This window comes from Coccinella septempunctata, chromosome 5 (genome assembly GCF_907165205.1).
Source record: "Coccinella septempunctata chromosome 5, icCocSept1.1, whole genome shotgun sequence".
Lineage (NCBI taxonomy): Eukaryota > Metazoa > Arthropoda > Insecta > Coleoptera > Coccinellidae > Coccinella > Coccinella septempunctata.
The window spans coordinates 8,729,625-8,750,440 of record NC_058193.1 but is presented as its reverse complement, the minus strand read 5'-3'; the positions used below and the strand labels follow the sequence as shown (position 1 = coordinate 8,750,440).

General features: G+C 35.9%; 1 protein-coding gene across 3 annotated transcripts in view; it reads right to left on the bottom strand.

Moving 5' to 3' along the window:
• LOC123314442 (large neutral amino acids transporter small subunit 1) overlaps positions 1 to 17,642 on the bottom strand; it is a 439,580-nt gene extending 421,938 nt beyond the window's left edge. For 2 of the 3 annotated variants that reach the window (XM_044899734.1, XM_044899735.1), the window contains exon 1: positions 17,309 to 17,642. In XM_044899734.1, the coding sequence (XP_044755669.1) occupies positions 17,309 to 17,515 (207 nt within the window). In that variant the 5' untranslated portion in view covers positions 17,516 to 17,642. The remainder of the gene's footprint in view (positions 1 to 17,308) is intronic. The other variant, XM_044899733.1, reaches the window with a different exon arrangement.
• Positions 17,643 to 20,816: the final 3,174 nt, after the last annotated feature.

The window sequence follows — 20,816 nt, the reverse complement described above, 5'->3', positions numbered from 1 at the left end:
ACTTGGACTGTCTCAGCTTATCGCCTGAAGAATTGAACTTGGTTGACGCAGGTTGGGTGTGCAGTTATTGTAAAAAGGAGGGACGATCCCTTCGTAATAATTTATTTATTTATTTATTTATTTATTTTCACCCAAACAGACCATATAGATCTCAATACATGGATAACATCATTTTTATACTTCTCATAATATAAAATAGAGAACACTACCTAACCCATGAAAAAATAGTTCAAATGAAACGCCGCAACAAACAAATACAAACAGATAATTACCCGCTGCCGGGGACTGAACACATTGTCTATTGAAATAATATCAAAGAGAAAAAACTCTCATGTTATAAGGAAAAATCAATGAGATGATTTATCAGTGATCTTCGAAATGTACTTTGTGATTGACTCCAGTCAATATCCAGAAATATATTTACTTCATTCGCCAAACTAAGCATACATGCAGGGGGGATCTGGTGGTGCATGAAATCAAGGGTAAATTGAACATAATTCCAGAACGAGTTCTCCTCGCAGGCACATGGAATCTTATCAATGTTAATATCTCAGGTGAATTAATTTTATCGGTGAGAATTTTATACAAAAACATCAACAAGGAAACTTTTCTCCTATTATCAAGAGATAATATTTTAAATTCTCGTCTTAAATTAACTGTTCTGACCGTCCTATAATCCGGCCACATGTGATATTTTCTGAAATAAAGATGACGCAGAAATGTATTTTGAATTTTTTCTACTACACCCAATGTTGACTGAAATTCCCCGAACCATAAATTCGATGCAAATTCCAACTTAGCTCTGACAAAACTATAGTACAAGAGTTTGATGGTTTTGATATCCATGAAATTTGAAGTCTGCCTGATAATAAAACCTAAAAGTCGATTGGCTGATTTTGCAATGTTTTGAATATGATTTTTGTAAGACATTGCATGATCGTAAACAAGTCCGAGATCTCTTACTTCCGTATTCCGCAGCAGTTGTTCGTCATTCAACTTGTAATCGAACAAAATTGGATGCTTCAAACGAGATACTGTCAACACACTGCATTTATCTATATTGAAGTATAATTTATTGGTACAACTCCATGCACATACACTATTCAAATCTTTCTGTAACGAAATACAATCCCTCACGGTCCGGACAGCTCTGAATAATTTCAGATCATCAGCAAACATAAGACACTTCGAGAACCTGATCACCCCTGGCAAGTCATTGATGAAGAGAACAAATAGAAGCGGTCCCAGGTTGGACCCCTGGGGTACCCCAGAATTAGCCTCAAATTTTCCCGACCAGTTCCCATGATGCCTCACTGTCAAGAATCGATTTTCCAAATAACTTCTAATAAGTTTGAGAACATCATGTGTGAAACCAAATCGACTTAGCTTGGACAGCAACACACCATGATTAACCTTATCGAAAGCCTTTTGAAAACCAGTATAAATAGTGTCAAGCTGGGATCTATTCTGTATATCCGCATGGGCGCAGTTAGTATAAGTGAAAAGATTGGTATCTAAAGATTTATTCGTTACAAAACCGTGTTGTTCAGGGCAAATATACTTTTGAACATACTGATAAATTTGATCATGAATTATCTGTTCGAAAAGCTTAGCTGGAGCGCACATAATAGAAATAGGCCTATAGTTCTCGATAAATGTCCTGTCACCAGATTTGAAAATTGGAGTAACTACACCTATTTTCCACTCTGTTGGGAATACGCCTGTAGAAATAATGAGGTTAAATATGTGCATCAACGGAAACTTCAACCAGTCGCCACAGGCCCTAAGAACATATGGTGGTATACCATCAACACAAAACAGATTTTTTCGGTTTCAATTTTTTTATAACATTATCGAAATCAACATCATTTACATTTTTCAAAACGAAGCTATCACTACATACAAATCCGTCTGTAGAGAAGTTCACATCGTGAGTCTTTTTATTATAGAAAACGGATGAAAAATAACTTGCAAAAGCATTTGCTGTTTCACCCTCAGCAACTTCCTTACCGTTATGCTTGAACGAGCCAATATCCAATCTACTTCCCTTCTTTTTCTTGACAAAATTCCAAAAATTATCTGGGTTAGAACAAATCCCTTTTTCCAATTCCTTTATGTATTTTTTTTCTTCGAATCTGATACACTTTTTCAAATTTTTTCTAGCCAACTTAAATTTTTCATCATATGTAGTAGACTTAAATCGAAGCTTTCTGTATTTATTCTTTTCTTTGAGAAGTGACTTAATTTCTTTCGTGAACCAAATAGGAAAACCTCTATATCCCTCATAAATTGAATATTTAGGTACACATTCATCCAAAATATTCTGCCATACCTTATAAAATTCAGATAGAGCTAAATTCACATCGCATTTTTCGTTCAAAACATTAGTCCAGTCATTATCTCGTATTTTCCGACTCATAGTTAGAAAATCAGCTTTTTTATAATTATATGTATATACTCTAGAACTACTTTTATCTGATTTATTTAAATTCATTTTTAAACTGATGGTACATATCTTCAGGCACAAATGGATTGTCATCTCTTCCCACAACACAATTTATCTCACTAGTATTTAGGCCAATAATTAAATCTAAAGTTCTCCCCTGTAAGTTTTTGATATCATTGAAAAGTTCAAGGTCGTTGAAATCTATAAAATCATTGAATTTATTTAGTATTTCAACCTCATCTTCGGCACAGATCGATTACAGACAATCTACGTCCGCTCCTCTGAGCTCTGATCAGTTTACTTTGCTCATGAAAAAACTAGAAGAGATATCTACCGATATTTCTGTCATTAAGACTAATCAACGGACGATTCAGTCTGATCTTCCGGAGTGTAAGTCTATACTAGAGAAGCACTCGTCTGAAATACTTCGCCACGGCGACACATTCTCGACCCATTCTCGGGCCATCGATCAACATGATTTGGACATTGCCTCTTGTTCCTCCAGGATTGATCTCTTGGCTGAGAGCCACAGTTCTTTCAAAGACTTTGTGGATTCTACTAATCTGAGGCTGGCTAGATTCGAAGAGTCTGAGCTCTCCACTGGGGCCCGTCCTAATCCAACCCTACAACTTTCGGAACTACTTGATCGTCTTCGCAGGTCCCACAATGTTTTGATCCGTGGTGTACCCGAGGCGAATTCCAGCGAGGATTCGTCCATAGTTTCGAGGATTCTTGATTGTGTGGCTCCTGATGCGAACTCGCACCGAATCTCAGTTGCAAGAATTGGCGCCCCCTCTACCGATCGTCCTAGAATTTTAAAAAAATTTTAAAAATTTCAGTAACCCAATGATTGTGACCAGAATTCTGAAGAATAAAACAATTATTAAAAATAAACCTGACTGGCGAAATTTCAGCATCTCCGACGATAAGACACCTATACAAATTAAGAAACTCAGCAGGTTACGTGAAGAGCTCAAGCGCAGGATACATGCGGGGGAATCCAATATCGACATAAAATATATATCTGGTACTCCTATTATAACTAAAACAACTGATTCTAAACAACCAAAAAATTTAATGAGCCTTGCGAGTGGTCTATCGTATATACAAACGCACAGTCTTTGCAGTCCAAGTATCTTGAACCTATGTTGCATCTTATCGTCCGACTTTCATTCTAGTAGCTGAATCCTGGCTTCAACCTGGAATTCCGGACAGCTTGGTAGCATTGCCAGGCTATTCCACCTTTAGGTATGACAGCAAGACTACAATTGGTTATGGTGGTGTTTGTGTCTATGTGGCTGATACTATATTAAATACCTTCTCGCTGAAGCCTTCAACACCAGATTTACCTGGAATAGATTGTTTGTTGATTGATCTCTACAAAGGAAATTCCTGCTGTTTCACCATCGGTTGCGTCTATCGACCCCGTTCTTGCCTATCCGATGGTCAATTCGCTGATATACTAGCCAGTTTGGCTACGAACATACGAAATCTATACATAGCTGGCGATTTCAACATGCCCGATGTCGTCTGGCTTTTAACCTCTAAAGTCTACAACACTGCCTCTACCGTTCTTGTCGACACGATCCGCGATAGCAACCTCACACAATTAGTCGATTTTCCGACTCGATTTCGCAATCTACAAACTCCTTCACTCCTTGACTTGGTGCTAGTCAACGATCCTGACACTGTTTCAAGCATTGAGCAGCATCCACCTCTGGGTAAATCAGATCATATTGTAATACATTCTACGTTGCAGCTCATATTCCCCTCCAATAGTAAAAAACTCATGAAAACCCTGAAAATCACAAACTACCGTCAGCTTGATGGTTTGGCAGAGGCGGTCGACTGGGTGTCTCTGCTACGGCCGGCTGCCGATGTGGAGATTATGTGGAACATTTTCACTGAAACTTTGCAGGGGCAGGTTGACAAATGCACATCAAATAAAAGAATCCCCTACATTCCGTCAAAACCATGGATCGACGCAAATATCCTCAAGCTTATTCGTCATAAAAAATCATTGTGGCAGCGCTATACACGTCGAAAAGAGCAGAGAGACTACGATGCTCATAGAAGCTTTTCGAATTCTCTATCATCTACAATCGCTAAAGCCAAAAGAGACTATGAGCTAAAGCTGACTAGATCTGGTTATCGTAAAGCCAAAAATCCTTATTTCTGATCCAAAAAGCATTTGGCAGGTGTGATCCCTTAACGTGCGCGGCTATATACCGAACTTATGTGCGACCTATTATGGAGTTCGCCGGGCCTGTTTGGAGTCCGACGTTGTGCCGCGATTCATCACTGCTCGAGGGTCTCCAGCGTCGTGCAACGCGTCTCCCATACGGAATCTCGCGCCCGTCATATAGTGAAAGACTCTCTATAATGAACCTACCAACTTTTATGGAGCGGAGGACTCGTGTTGACCTCATCACTACTTATCGAGCGGTAAACGATCTTTTTGGTGTTACTCTGCGCAACCTCTTCACGTTGAACACGGATGGCCGTTTGCGGGGCCATGCTTTCAAGCTCCGCAAAGAAAACTTCAAGACAGTGCAAAGGCAACTTTTTGTCAAACCGGATATTTGATGTGTGGAACGCGTTACCTCCTGTTGTGGTCGAGTCAGTGTCAGTGAACTCATTTAAAAACAATTTTGACAGTTGGCATTTAAGTGATAGGAACCTTACGTCCAGTTTCATAATCAAATTTAAAGTCACTTTAAGCTTAAAGCTTCCTTTACTGTCATTTTTAGTAGGGTTAAAGGAGGCTTTAAAATTAATGGGACTTTAGGTTTCATTATTTCATTTCATTTGGCCGTTAATTTGTAGTGGTTTTGATTTATTCTGGATTATTTTGTTTCTTTTTTTTTCTGTGAGTTTATAGGCATTGCCTAAACTCTTATCCCTGTTAATAATAATAATAATAATATGTGTTCCCATGATCGTGATCATGGCCGTGGACTCAGCCGCTCATATGTGTTCACCTCTTTATTTCGCACATTTAGTAGGGGAGGTATCGTACTATTTTTTTATTGATTTGATATAGCATGAAATTAAATTTGGGGGTAGTTTGATCTTCAAGTATTCTAAAAGTGAACGTCAGTCTCCGTGCCAATAGTGGAGCTAATGGTGTAGCCATGTTGTTAAAGTTACCGAAAAAGAAACTTTTTCAAGTGATTTGACACCGCACCAAAATCCATAATATGATTTTTCAGATCATTCTGAATTGGAATATAACCGTCAGCTGCATAAATGATTGTGGATTATACCAAAGATTATAGAGTAGAAAGATAGGAAACGAAGCGACTAGAAACAGTGACTCTAACGAGACAGTGGCGACAATTTTCGTCTCGTTTTTCATCGTTTTAGCAAGAATATGGCGGATTTGGTCACGTGACGTGACGTGAGCCAATTCGCATTCCGAATTAGAGATCATAGCATTGAAATCTGCGTGCTTCTAAGCCGTCATATTCTTGCTAAATTTCCAATTGTCGCCACTGTGTTTAATAGAGTCACTGTAAGACTAGAGTGATTTGAGCGCCATCTGTGTTTCAAATGTGTTCGTAAGGCCCTAAGAAATTTTAATTCGAGGTATTTATGAAATTTTGCGAGATGTCAGAGTCATATGGCCATTTTGATCAAACAGGTTTTGAATTTTTTGATTCTCGTATCCACAGACAACCTCGTATCGCCTTTTGTTTTTCAAGCCCGTTCTAGTTGCTGATTATTGAAATTCGTGTCTAATTTCTTGGCGAAAACCTCAGAATATCGTTCGAAAATTATTGTGTGGTGAATAACTGTGGATCAAATAAAACGAATTTTACTAAGGAAAATGAGAATGTAAGTATTAAAACTGGTAACATGTGACTCGGTCATTCATTGATTTTTATTTTCAGTTTTCAGTGGATAAAATTTTCTGGGCGTAGAGGCCTGCTAACACTACTGACTACACCATGTGCAATGAATATTTTACTGCAAGTCGATTGAGAACAGTTCATCCACGTAAATTGTTGTATGCAGGAAGCATCCCTTGCATGAAGGGCCCATTGAGGGGAAATTATGACTTTTATATTATACGTCCATTCAAAGATTCTCAATTGCCTTCAATATATTCAGAAATGTAAAAGTCTTATGGATTTCGATTTGGGAATCGAGTGACTTTCAAATTGTCGTTTGGAAAGTCAAAGTTTTATGAAACCTTCTGTGAGTGTTTTGTTCATTCGTCAATCAATTTGTATATTGTGTCTTAAAGAGACCATACCATGAAGAAAACATAAAAAAGCATGAAGAAATTATACCGACCGACGGGATTGAATACAGGTCTTGTATACCTCTGTAAGGTTTTTTTCAATTGTGGTTCTGAAAATTTTGTGAATAATATGTAAGTAACGAAAAAAAATATAATAACTACAGAGCATTCGATGGACTCAGATCATATATTAGCGTATCAAATGATAGGATATAAACTTGTTTCCAGTTTTTGTATAGAGCTGAAAAAACATGGGGGTTGTGCCATTTTTGTGACACTCATATTCCAACTAAACCTAGAATTGACCTAACTCGACTATCAGTACCAAGGGTTTTTGAGTGTGCAGCTTATGAATGCAACTTTGGACAAATGAAAGTGATTATTATTATTATAACAGTATACCGACCAGATACTCAACCTCATGCAGACTTCGATCTATTTCTTTCAAGGCTTAATGAAGTTTAGTTTTGGCAATTCTATGTAGAGAAAATGCATATTTCATCATTAGTGGTGATTTCAACGTGAATTTGTTAGATGTAAAGGACAATAAAACTCAAGAATTCAAATCTTTACTGGAGAACCCACACTCTAAAAGTTGTTTGGATAATATATTGACAAATGTAGAACATGGCACAGCATCTGTTTTAAATTCTTATATCTCTGACCACTTTGCCCAGAAGTTCACATTTCCTTGTAAGACTCAAGAAAGCTTGAAACCTCAGATAATTAGAGTGAGACCTATGGACGAAAAACTTTAGGAAATTTCCGGGCAAAATTAGCCAATGTTAATTGGGATGTTGTTCTTGATGATGCTCCAACAGATATGAACTCTAGATGGAATGCTTTCAGTTCGAAGTATGTAGAAATTTTCGAGGAGAATTTTCAATATCGTTAGATCAAGGTATGAGATTCATCAAAATATAAAACTGACCCTACAATAAAACATCTTAAAACACAGCTTGATAAATTATTCACGATTTCCACTGTCAATCCTGAATATTTAAATGAATACAAAGCTCCGAAGAGGAAATATGATTATACTATAACAGAATAAAAACAAAAGTATTATGCTAATCAAATAAACAAGTCACAGAACAAAACAAAGAAAGTTTGGCAAATTGTAAACTCTCTTACTGGTAGGGATAGAAATACACAGCTTCCCATCCCTTCTGGAGACCCAAAGAAAGTAGTCGAAGATTTCAGCGAGTATTTTGCAAATTCAATTATGAATTATGATAACACTAAGCCTAGGAACATAGTGAAGCGACTTAGAAGTGCGAAGAGGATAGAGGCAAATTCAAACGAATGAATTGTAATAGGGGAGTACATAGTGCCGCGGTCGCGATCACGATAGCGCGAGGCGTTTAAGCGAGGATAGAGGCGCGATCGAATGTTTCAATTTTTATTCGGAAATATGAATGAAATTTTTCTGCATGCGTAATTCTTTAAGGAAGTGATGAAATTCACCATGTATTCTCCTAGATTTATTTATTTCGTGAATACTACAAGTTCTTCTATTCTCTTCATTTTTTATCAGACACCAGAGGTTCAGTGACGAATTTTCCAACAGTATAGATTCATTTGAATCCATTATTCGAAAACGCGTCAGTTCTATAATAATCAAACTCGACTGCCGCTTTGCTTTCTTGGTCGCCTCACTATGAGATGACACCTCGTAATCGCCGCTACTCTCGGGAACCGCTATCCTCTTCGCACCTCTTGGTCGCTTCACTATGTTCCTAGCCTAAGACGAACAATAAACTTCCCCATACCCGTCGGTTGGAAAAATCATTTTACCCGTTTACTGTCACAGAAGAAGAACTCATCAATACAGTTGAATCCATCAAGACAAAAAATTCTTTTGGCCACTCTATCTGTTCAATAGCGAAGCCACTTTGTCAATTATTGAATCAAGCATATTTGGAGGGTGTATTTCCTGACTCTCTAAAAGTGGCAATAGTTGAGCCTCTATACAAAAAGGGTGATAAAGAAGATAAGTATGGTTTCTCCAAAATATTCTAGAAAATACTGTCCAATAGACTATTGAAATTTTTCAGAAAATTTGGGATTTTTTCCACTCACCAACATGGGTTTATGAGGAACAAAAGTACGAAGACAGCTTCAACTTAGTGAAAAACGTTATGGGTGCCTTGGAAGAAGGCAAAATACCACTGACTGTATTCATGGACTTTTCTAAAGCCTTCGATTCTATTGATCATGTAATATTGCTGGGAAAACTAGAGGCGTATCAGAGAGAAAATCCACTAGAACTAATAAAGTCATATTTGGAGAATAGAATTCAGAGAACAGTGATCGAGAGGGATGGCGTTACCTATGTTTGTGAGGGTGCTCAGGCTCAGACTGGGGTGCCACAGGGTAGCATTCTGGGCCCTCTTCTTTTCCTTTTGTATATAAATGATCTGCCGGATTTCCTCGGAATTTTGGAGGACCTTTTGTGTGCAGACGATTCAAATATAACAGCTATAAGTGATACTATCGATGAAGTTGTTTCCTATACTCAAGTACAATTAAAGAAAGTGAATGAACGGTGTGAGGCAAATAATATAAGATTGAATCCAAAAAAAACTGAAGCAATATTTTACCGAACAAAAAAGTCAAATTTCACACCTCCCGGTGAAATAACAATGGATGGCAGGGAGATAGTAGTACACCCGTCAACAAAATTTCTGGGTCTTTATATCGATGATAACATGAAGTGGGAAACTCACTGCTAAATAAACGTCTGCATTCGGTGATATATTCACTAAATGTTTTAAAATACCGTTTGAAAGTGCCTGTTCTCAAAGTGATATATTCGGCAAACTTCGAATCTCAAATGGCCTTATTTTCTAGGGAGGCAGCTCTTTGTCGAATAGAATATTCTTGGATCAGAAATGGGCCATTCGAACAATCTATGGAATGAAGAAAACAGATACTTGCCGAGGTGTTTTCAAAAAGCATAGTCTGATGACTCTAACTGGCTTGTATATATATAGATCCTTAATGTTTGTCCGACAGCATGGAGAACTCTTCATTGATTATGTTAATCGCAACGATACGAGAAGAATAGAACGATACTTATTGCCCAAGTGCCATCTCACATTATCGCAGCATCAGGTGGAATTCATGTCCCTGAAGCTCTACAATAACCTGCCAACATCTCATCATAAAATCCAAAATGAGAAAGTTTTCAAAAATAAAATTCGGAAATTGGTCTCTGATTGTGAACCATACATACATTTCGACTACTGCCGCTCCCTCAAGATGTCGCATTGATCTGATGTTTTTTCTTCTGCATATGACGTATTTCCCTTTTATTGTAATCAATAATTGTGATGAAATGAATAAAATACTATTACTATTACTAATGTGTATCCTATGACGGTAAATTGAATATTGGTTCATATCAATTTCTGATATTAATTATACAAACTCAACTCAGTTTATTAATTCAAAACGTTTTCATAGAAAAAACACCTTTGACGTACCTAAACATGTACTCTTGTGTCCTAGTCAGAGCTCTATTCGTTGTCCATAATTTCAAATTTTTTATAGATTGCAACATAGAATGTTTTGTCGCTCAGGATGATTGTTTTTCGATCTCAACAAGGTCAATATTGAGATTCAATAGAAGGAATAGAATTCGAATTTCGCGCCCCTCAATTATAAAACAGAAAACTGTTATTAAACAGTTTTTTTGTATTGATAGTACGTTTTCAGCGCCATCTCATTGTCAAATGTGTTTTCACTGGCCAAAATGTAGTCGGTTTTTAGTACTAGAGATATGAAGGCGTTTCCTATCTTTCTACTCTATAATCTTTGGATTATACGTCAGCCGCGTGTATGAAGTCGACTAAATTGAAGAAAAGAAAAGACATTTGATATCTGAGGACCCTGGTATCAAAGTCGGCAATCTCCACTTTTGGTCGAAATTGAGTTAAATACATAATATTTCTCAATTTTTCGCGCATATCTGAACATATGGTTCGCGTGTGTCAAGAAAGGCTATATCCCATTAAAAAACCACTTTGAAACTTCGTCTGAGAATCAAACCCGGCAATGTCCGTTCTGGCCAATCAGCACAAGTGTATCGTGACGTTAGTAATTCATCTGAATTCCGAGCGTCAATTCAGTTCGTTTTTGCAAACCTTCAAAAGTGTAGTAATATAATACTTCACACGATTGAACCAGTCATCATAAGAAGTGGTCTGAAACAAGTCAATATGTTGAAGCTTAAAGATGTTCACAAACTTCTTGCAAAACACTTTGAGGCTTCCTGGAGATCAATTGAAGAACTAGATTTTTATGCAAAAATCCTTTCTAATGGAACTCCCGACTCAGGGCAAGCAGGCCAGAAAGAGGAAAACGAATTGCCAGACATGGAAGAATCAGCATCAGAAGGAGAAATCTGCGAATTTATCGAAAAAATACCCTCTGTATATGTATAATAAACTACCCATTACACCTGGTGAACTGAAGATGGATGAACTGTTAGCTGATGTTGAATATGCCATATCCAGTTTGGAAACACAAAGAAAAGATATATATATAGGGCAAAAATTACAAGTACAATAACTAATTATGTTTATCTCAACAAAGACAAAAAATATCCTCTAGACAAATATTACAAGGATACCTACCAATTTTTGAAAAACAACCAAAACCTTATAATAACCCAAAGTGATAAGGGAGGAGCAACAGTAATTATGGAAAGGGAACAATATCACACAAAAATGATGGAGATACTGGATGACCGAGAAAACTTCAAAGAATTAAAAAGAGACCCCACTAACACCATACAAACCAAATCAAACAGACTTTTTAGTAACTTGGCCGAAAAGAACATAATAACCAAAGAAGAAGAGAGAGAATACAAAAGGTATGACACCATATGTCCAAGAATTTATGGAAAGCTCAAAATACACAAAGAAAACACACCACTGAGACCTATAATATCCGGGATAGACTCACCCACCATGAATCTTGCTCAGTATTTGGCCATGATACTAACAACAGCATATGAAAAGGATAATGAATATTATGTAGCTGATACTTTCCAGTTCTCAGAATTCACTAGAAATTTAACCATCCCAGAAGGTGAAGTATTACTATCATTGGACGTAGAAAATTTGTTTGGTAACATGACAATTGATTTGATAAGGAAAGCGATAGATTATAAATGGGAAAGCATACAACCACATGCGAAAACAACTAAGGAGGAGTTCATGAAAATGTTAGAATTTGTATTGGAAAATAATGTGTGTTTACAAAGGAAGATTCTATAAACAAATTAAGGGTTGTGCAATGGGTTCTAAGCTCAGCCCAATCCTAGCACAATATTGTATGGACTATGTTTTGGACCAAATAATTCCGAAACTAAGCTACAAACCATCAGTTTTAAAAAAATTCGTAGATGATCTCTTTATAGCAACAAAAAAAGAAAAAATAGAAGAACTAATTGAAAAGTTTAACAATGGTGAGATTGATAGAAGTTTAAAGTTTACAGTTGAATTGGAAAATCAAGAAAATTGGGTACCATTCTTGGACACCAAAGTAATTAGGAAGGACACACAAGATATAATACTAGATTGCTATAAAAAACCTACTGCAACTAACAGAACAGTGCATTTTATGTCAAATCATAGCATAAAAATAAAAATTAACACAATATATCAAATGCAAGAAAGAATAAAGAAGATATGCCATGAATCATTAATAATGAAAAATCTGAAAGTATTGAAGAAAACTCTGCAACAAAATGGCTATCCAAGTAAATTTATCAATAAAATAATGAATTTACCTTCAAATATACAAACAAGGAGAGAACGAGACGAAAATGAGGAAATAACAGATGAAAGCAGAAAACTTTACTGTACACTGCCGAATATTGAACAACTGTCGGATAAAATAATAAAAGAGTTCAGAAATGAAAACATAAAGATCACTAGAAAATATACACATAAAGTTGGAAAACTGTTTTCAAAAACAAAAGACAAAAAGAGGAATGATGAAAGATCAAATATTGTCTATAAAATTCCGTGTGGACAATGTGAGAAAAAATATATCGGGCAAACATCACAGTTATTGAAGAACAGAATATCAGGACATAAAAGTGATGTAAAAAATCACCCGGAAAGATGTGCATTAGCGAAACATAGCTCAGAGGAAGACCATCAGATTAGATTCGAAGAGGCTAACATACTAAAGTCGGAAAAAAACTACAAAAAAAGACTGTTTTTGGAAATGTACCACATAAACAAGGAAAAAGATCCCATGAATAAAAAAACTGACACAAGTTCATTAAGTAACATCTATACATATTCAATCTCAGAACAATGGAGAAAACAAAGAGAGGTATACATGGGACCAGTGGATGGTTGGGAGACGAAGAAGAAGAAAAATGGGGAAGAAGAAAAAGATGACAGAAGACTGACAGATTGTGGTGAATTATAGGTTAAAAGATGAAAGATTAATAATTTGACGTCAAAAATAAAAAACTGATAGATAGTTAAAAATTGTTGTATATTTTATGAATTTTAATAAAATAAAGAAAAGATCTTGCTATTGTGTAAGTAATTTTAAGAAACTAGAAAAATTAAATGTTAAAATTGTAAATGTACTGATTGTTTGTTTTCCATTTTAGTAAACCCTGAAGAAGAATAGAATGACTATTCGAAAGCTAGGTGAATGACAAAAAAAGAGATTTAGTTTTTCTTTTCCGTCCTGTCAGTCTAATTTCCCTTAAAAAAAACAAACCCCTATGTATAATAAATATGTTATGTTAATACAAATATTTTTGATTACATGTTCTCTTGGAATTATTTCAATATTGTTATTATTCTATTCGTGAATCTTTTTCAAAACACTTGATATTCAGATCCCAACTCATTTCAGTAGAACCTTTGGTATCAATTCCGGCAAAATCCAATAGTACGGCATACTCCATTCATTTTTTCTCATTTTTTCGAAAACTAAAAAGAAATTAGGCATAATAACTTCATTAGTCATTGGAGTTTAGTATTTTATTTCGTTAAAAACTACGCAAGCAGTTAAATATAAAATAATATAGACGTAGCCGTTTTTTGCGCTTTACTCAAAACTTTACTGAAATAGGAACAGGGTGGAGATTGCCGCCTTTGATATTAGGGTCCTCAATTCTATCACATGAATTTCAGAGAACTGACTCTTTATACTTCAAAACGAATGAAAACCATTGTCAGCTGCATCTTCAACGGTGGAAAGACCGTCAGTCAGCGTCCTAAACATGCCCGCGTGCAACGGAGCGTCTTATAACTCTTATAATGGATACTGAAAATGAACTGACGGTCTTTAACAACGGAATCATTCAGCATATAATAATTTATTTTTAAATTGATTATGAAAAATACTGAATTACAATATTTTTCGGAAAAATATCGATTGCTGCTTTCTTCAGAAAAACAGAAAAACTTCATAAAAGGAAAAAAAGTCTTTCAAAATTATGAGTTGATCAGAATCTTATGAAGGAGTATTCACAGACTTCTAAAATTTTCGAAAGTGGAGTACTGGGCAACCCAAGAAAGTAATTGGGGAATAAGTATTAATAAAATTCACTGGGAATTGAACAATAGTTTATTCTCAAAGTTGTACTTATAACATCGCCGACGTTTCGGAACAGTTTGTTCCTTTTTCAAGGCTGGAATTAGAATTTTCTCAAAACAATGGTGATTTTATCATAGGCAGTGATTACCTCGTTATATGAAATTTGAAAATTTTGAAAATAATTCATTTGAATACTACTCAAATTAGGAGTTCCTTGATCTGAGGAAACATGCAATGATACTTTTTTCAGGTGTCGAGACGAACATGGAGGAGATACGTAAGCAAGAAAATCTAAATGTCAAATGTATGAAGCAGATGGAGTTATCATCAGTCATGTGAATAGATATGAATGAACGAATAAACAGGCAAACATAGAAACAAATAAACAATGTGTAAAGAAACATTATGAGGATTTAAAATATAAAATGTATAAAACGGGCTAAGTCATAAATAAACAGGCAAATAAATAAGTGAACAAATGCTAAATGAACACATAAGTAAATGAGAAATAAATATGTAAATGAAATGAAAATCTAAAAAATAAAACGTATAAAACTGACTAAGTTATGAACGATTGTATAAATAAGTATAAATAAATCAGATAAATGACACTAATCGTGAGTCGGGTGAATTACTGTCAATGAATGAAACAAAATAAAATAGACAGAATGAACTGTGGACATGCATTATCAGAAAATATAATCTAAAAACAGTTGACGATGTGAATACAGCACGTGTGACAAAGCTGGCAAAACCATATAGAATGAATGAAAAAAAAAGATATGTTTACATTCAGTAATTCAATAGCAGTGTAATGGCTTTCAGGTTTATGAGAGCTAAGATGCCTATTATACTGACGTTTTTAATGAATTGATCAATAATCTCCACGAGTAACACTCTAACACACAGGTGATCGTATCTAGTAAGCAATATTGCAACAGTTATTATTTATGAAATGATCCGAAATGAATAACAATATAATAGGTATGCAAGTATTCAGGTCTGTTCTTCGGGTTCTTCGAACCTACAATTAAACTAGAGCAATAATCCAAAATGTCTCTACACCTTCCCCTCCTGAAGAACGATCTTCATTATGGCAACTTATGAAGATTGTTCTTAGAAATGAAGTGATTTTTCTCTTTCTTATTTAAGCACTAAAATTTCATTCAAAAAAGTGGCGTTTCAAAATACTTACATATTATATAACAAATGTCATAACATTTTGAATCGAAATTTCTTGCAGGATAAGTGCGAAAGAAAATATGAAAAACTCAAATCAAAGATTTCTTATCCTACAGTTAGCTATCATCCTCATTACTAATATACTATCATAAAAGTGGATAATAATAATCACATATTTCTATAATAAAAGTTCACGTGATATATCTCTTAATTCTATTCTTGTGCACAGTACTGCGTCTTCCATCTTTGTCAGCAATCGTGCAATTAGCTTCTCTCAAAGAGACAACTGTTAAAGGACCTTTCCACCAAGTATCTAATTTTTTGTCTATCTTCATTTGTGATGAGAACAAGGTCTCCTACATTTATGTTTATTCGAGACGAATCTATATCATGTAACTCTTCACGTTTCATTTTAGAGCTTTCGAGATCATTTCTAGCTCTATTTTGTTCCAATTGCTACCTTTAGCGTATCTTGGTGATATGCTTTAATATTGTATAGGGGATCAACTCGATTATCAGAGAATATATCCGAGCTAAGGTTTGCCTTCTTTGCAAAAAGAAGTAGGTTCACAAGAGTTAGGGATATCGTATTCAATCGTTTTTAAAAGTATGTAATCTTCGAGAAAATCGCTGTAAAACCATAGACACCGAAGTTCAACTTTTTTCTCATAAAAAACCAACTAAATTGGAAATAAAAGAGGGAGGGGGTGACATCAAGATGTTCTTTAATTTGAATTAAAAAAAAATCAAGACTGCAAAATTGAAAGCGCTAACTAAGAACTAGTAAATGCCGTTTTTGAAAGGAGATTCTTGAGGTAGTACTTCCCCTCAAGAATAAAACCTGAAACATCAAACCTATTCAAATATTCTCATATGGTGAGATGACAAAAAGTAATCATTCTGCAATTTCAAATCAACAACTCAAATAACAGCAGTTTTTATTCACGGTGTTAGACGAAGACATTAAGTTATTAACTAAATGAATGAAATATGTATGAACCTTATCCCATCAACAATTAGCAACTATAGTAGGTACTCTTTGACATACATAAATACATAAATAATGGAAATAGGCCTATTATAATTTAGTAACTGAGACCAATATTCAAATATTATGCATAAGTTATATTTAATTCTCGAAAATAACGAATTTCCGAAATTTTGAAGTAGGTTCTATTAATGACTGCTACCTACGACTGTGATCTTGAAGGCCAGCGACCGTTATCAATTGAATTTCTGTAAGTTAGAACTTATTAGTCGACAGGCCTTATCACCTGCAACTACCATACATACACATATGACCTTTCTCGCCTGAAATTATACAAATGGTTTCTATTTTTTGACTATGTCGTACCTTTCTTGAGTTTTGACACTATCAAGAAATAAGATACGGGAGGTACGGGTTTAAAAGAAATTATTCAATGAGCGTGCCAGAATTGCATATCACAATTGTATATATCACAATTGCTACGAATCCTTCAACCTGTTGAAGCTCTGAATTTTTTTTCTGGAAACTACCATCAGCCCTAAAAACATATCTAACCATTAACAAAATCGGTCATGTGTTCGTGAGAAATTTTATCTGTTTTTTAATCATTTTGATCTTTCCCAGCACGGCTTTTCTGTGAAGCAACACCACTCCTCATCACAAAGCATTTTGATCTCGTTTATTTCTGAAAGAATTAATATCAATAGTATTGCGGGCGTTCGTACTATTACCCACCCTCTATTCCTCATCTCTGTAAATAATAATAAAAATCGAGAAAACATCATCCATAATGATATAAGCAATGCAGATTTCTCAGTAAATAAATAATGATAGACATTCATTAGATAATAGGAATAATACTCACCATTGAAAACAAACCAGAAATTATCCATACCAAAAGAGCAACATTTACACTTCCAGTTTCCTTCAAAACGCCGGTCGGACTCACAAAAATCCCTGAACCTATTATCGAGCCTACTATTACAGTTATTCCATTTACCAGGGTCATTTTTGGCTTGAGTGTGATTTCTTCATTTTTTTTAGACTCATCGTCAACGGAGCTTGCCGACATTTTATCACGGACACATCAACAGTTTTTTCACAAATGCCTACCAGTCGACCACGTTGTGGAGCATTCACTGTAATGAATGTTTTCTAGGGGGTTAGAACTCACAACGTGGGTAGGTGAGTAACCTCCCCTGTTGTTGGCAACGACGCGATAGGTCCTTTGGCAAGATGAACGAATCAATATCTGGACCATTCTGTACAGACTGCTGCTTTTCTGATGCAGGAATCAAGATTTCTTTTTATCCGAAGGTATAAGCGGTTCCTTGAAACCGCTGAGAACATGTTGGCGAAGATAATACTCACTTAAAACGCGTGTTATGTCAGTTATCGTGAAATAAGGAAGGTTGATTTCAATTTATTTTTGTTTGAACTTTTTAATAATTTTTTCAAGTGAATATTTTCAGACCTTATATTTTCTGCATCTTATTCAAGTTTGTCTGAATTTTGACATAATTCGAATGCACGTAGTGGAGTAACGTTAGACTGTTAAATGAAAAAATATAGGAACCCACAGAACATGCATCGATTTCGAAAAAAACTTTATCAGATTCTTCATATTCCCTATGAAAATGTTCACCCATCAGAAATCGTTGCTCCGTTCGAAATACAATTTTTCAAAAATATACAGGGTGTCACAATGGTATCGGAATTGTTGGAATATTGGCGGCAGCGCATTTTAGCGAAATTGTTTTCGTACATAAGTTGCAGGGCTTTTCTTTGGCTATCAGAGATGGTGACTATGGTTTCGACGATGACCTTGATATTCAAGGTCAATTTAAGGTTGATTACGTTTTTTTCGTGGAAAACCTCGTAATTTGGGGGCCCAAAAAGAAAATAACGAGAAATTTCGAGATATAACCTTAATTTATGCCTTCCTTCTGACCTTGAAGCCTCCCCAACTTGCAACAGGCAAAAGTAATGGATCGGCACAAAAAATACAGAAAATTTCTGCGGAATATATTGCCCAAAAAAGTTTCAAGGTTTTTTCTTTACTATGCCATGATGAATTCGGCCTTTGCGCTGAACTTGAATGCCTTTTATTCAATGAGATCCGATGATTTTTTAAATCGAATATTCGTTGCTTTTATTTTTGGGGTCAGAAGAAATATGTCTCTTTTAGAAGAGAGCTTTTGACCTTAAAGTGACCTTGATGATCGAGGAATGAATTGAAGATAATACAGGATAGCCAACATGAAACTGACATATACTTCTGAAATGCTTTCCGGGCACGTCAGTGCCAGACGGATATAACGATCGTCTTTTCTGTTACTATCATGGACCATCCCTGAATGTTTTAGAAGTATTTATCGTTCATTTGTATTTATTTGAAACGAAGGTTATAAAAAATTATAGTTTAATTTCTGGTAAAGTATATGAATAAACATTATATTCCTTTTATTTATATAAGAGTGGATATATTTTTTGTTGATATATTTAACTCTACATGTTGAATGAGCAAAAACGAAGTCATCATTGAAATTTTTAAAGAGTCCATATTGCAATTAGTAATTCCTCTTGGTATTTTCAAAACTTTTCCTAATGAATCATCAGATCCAAAAGCAGATCCAAGTTTATTGCAAATGTGACAAGTAATATTAATAATATAATAAGGATTAATTCAGATGCATATCACCCGCCGATATGAATATCAACAAGTGTTACGATCTGAATTGAACTAGCCAATTTGCCATCGTCGGGGCCCCAAATGGAGCATTATCATCATATATCGATAGATCCATTTTTTTTTACGGTAACTGTAATGAACAAAACGAAGATGCTTCAATTTCAAATTGTAGAAAATATTGTCGAATATATTTTGAATATGTGTGTGGATTTAACAAAAAAATACACACAAAATGATAAGTGGTTTGATTAACTATATATCAATAATGAAATCTTATCGATCTGAAGAAATCAACAGTAAGTATTTCCAGGATTGAAGACAGGTGTGAGAACTATTAATTATTATTGCCCATCAATACCTGATTATGAGACCCGCCTTCGTCCGAACAACATGACAACATTTGCAGATCATTATCATTGCTGTATCCCGTTACCGGGAATAAATCTACAAAAAGAAAAAGGAAAAAACAAAAAATTCGAACAGACTTGTAACTTCTTAGTGCTAGTTGCGACTGTGTGCCCTCCTGTGACTAAAGAGACCCAACCGTGACCTGCAGATCCTTCCACACTCAGGGCATGGATAGTCTCCAACCAGATCTGGCCGCCGCTGTATCCTTCTCGATTCTCCATTATAACTGTGGACCAAAGACCTCCACTGTGACCTGTCTAACGCTAGTTGTTCCCAGTTATGATTGGCATTAACTGATTTTAGGGATTGATGTAGTGTATCCTTAAACCGCTTATACTGGCCTCCTGGTTTCCGGGCTCCCTCAGTGAGTTCGCCGTATAGAGCTATTTTGGGGAGTCTTGTGTCTTGCATCCTCAGAATGTGGCCGCTCCATCTGAGTCGGGCCCTCGTTACTTGAGTCTCAATTGTTGTACAACTCGCGCGCTGCAAGACTTCTGCATTCGAAACTTTGTGGAACCATCTGATGTGCATTATCTGTCTTAGATGACGTTGCTGCGTCTGTTCAAGCTGTTCAATATGTCGCCTGTAGGGAGTCCAGCTTTCGCTTCCGTAAAGAAGCGTTGGGAGGACCACTGCTCTGTAAACAGCTGTCTTGGTCTTCAGATTGAGGTCGTGATTTTGGAACACTCTGTCCTTCAGCCTCCAGAATGCCCGCGATGCCGAACTGATACGGTTGTGTATTTCCGTGTCAAGGTTAGCTCCAGTATTTATGAAGCTTCCCAAGCATTTGAACTGCTCGACCTGTTCTAGAGTTTCATTGTCCAGGCTGATATTTGTTTGAAGGCTTTCTGGCGGACTTACCAGGATTTTGGTCTTGTCAATATTGAGTCTAAGGCCTAAAGCTTCGTATATATGTTTATAGGTGTCCATCATTATCTGTAGATCCTCTGAGCTGCTAGCGATGAGTGAACAGTCGTCTGCATATTGAAGTTCCGTGATAAACTTGGTACGGGTTTTTGCTCTGAGGCGCTTCAGGTTAAAGAGGCCTCCATCAAATCTGAATCTTATCCCAACACCTCTTACGAGCATGCTCATGTCAGCAATTATCGATACAGCTATGGCGAAAATATTGAACAGCAAAGGCGCCAACACGCAGCCTTGTTTTATTCCAGAGTTGGTTGAGAAATGGTCGGTTGTAGAGCCATTATGCTGTATTCTAGCGGTGTTGTCGGTATGAAGGCTTTTACACACTGCTAGGAATTTTTCGGGTACT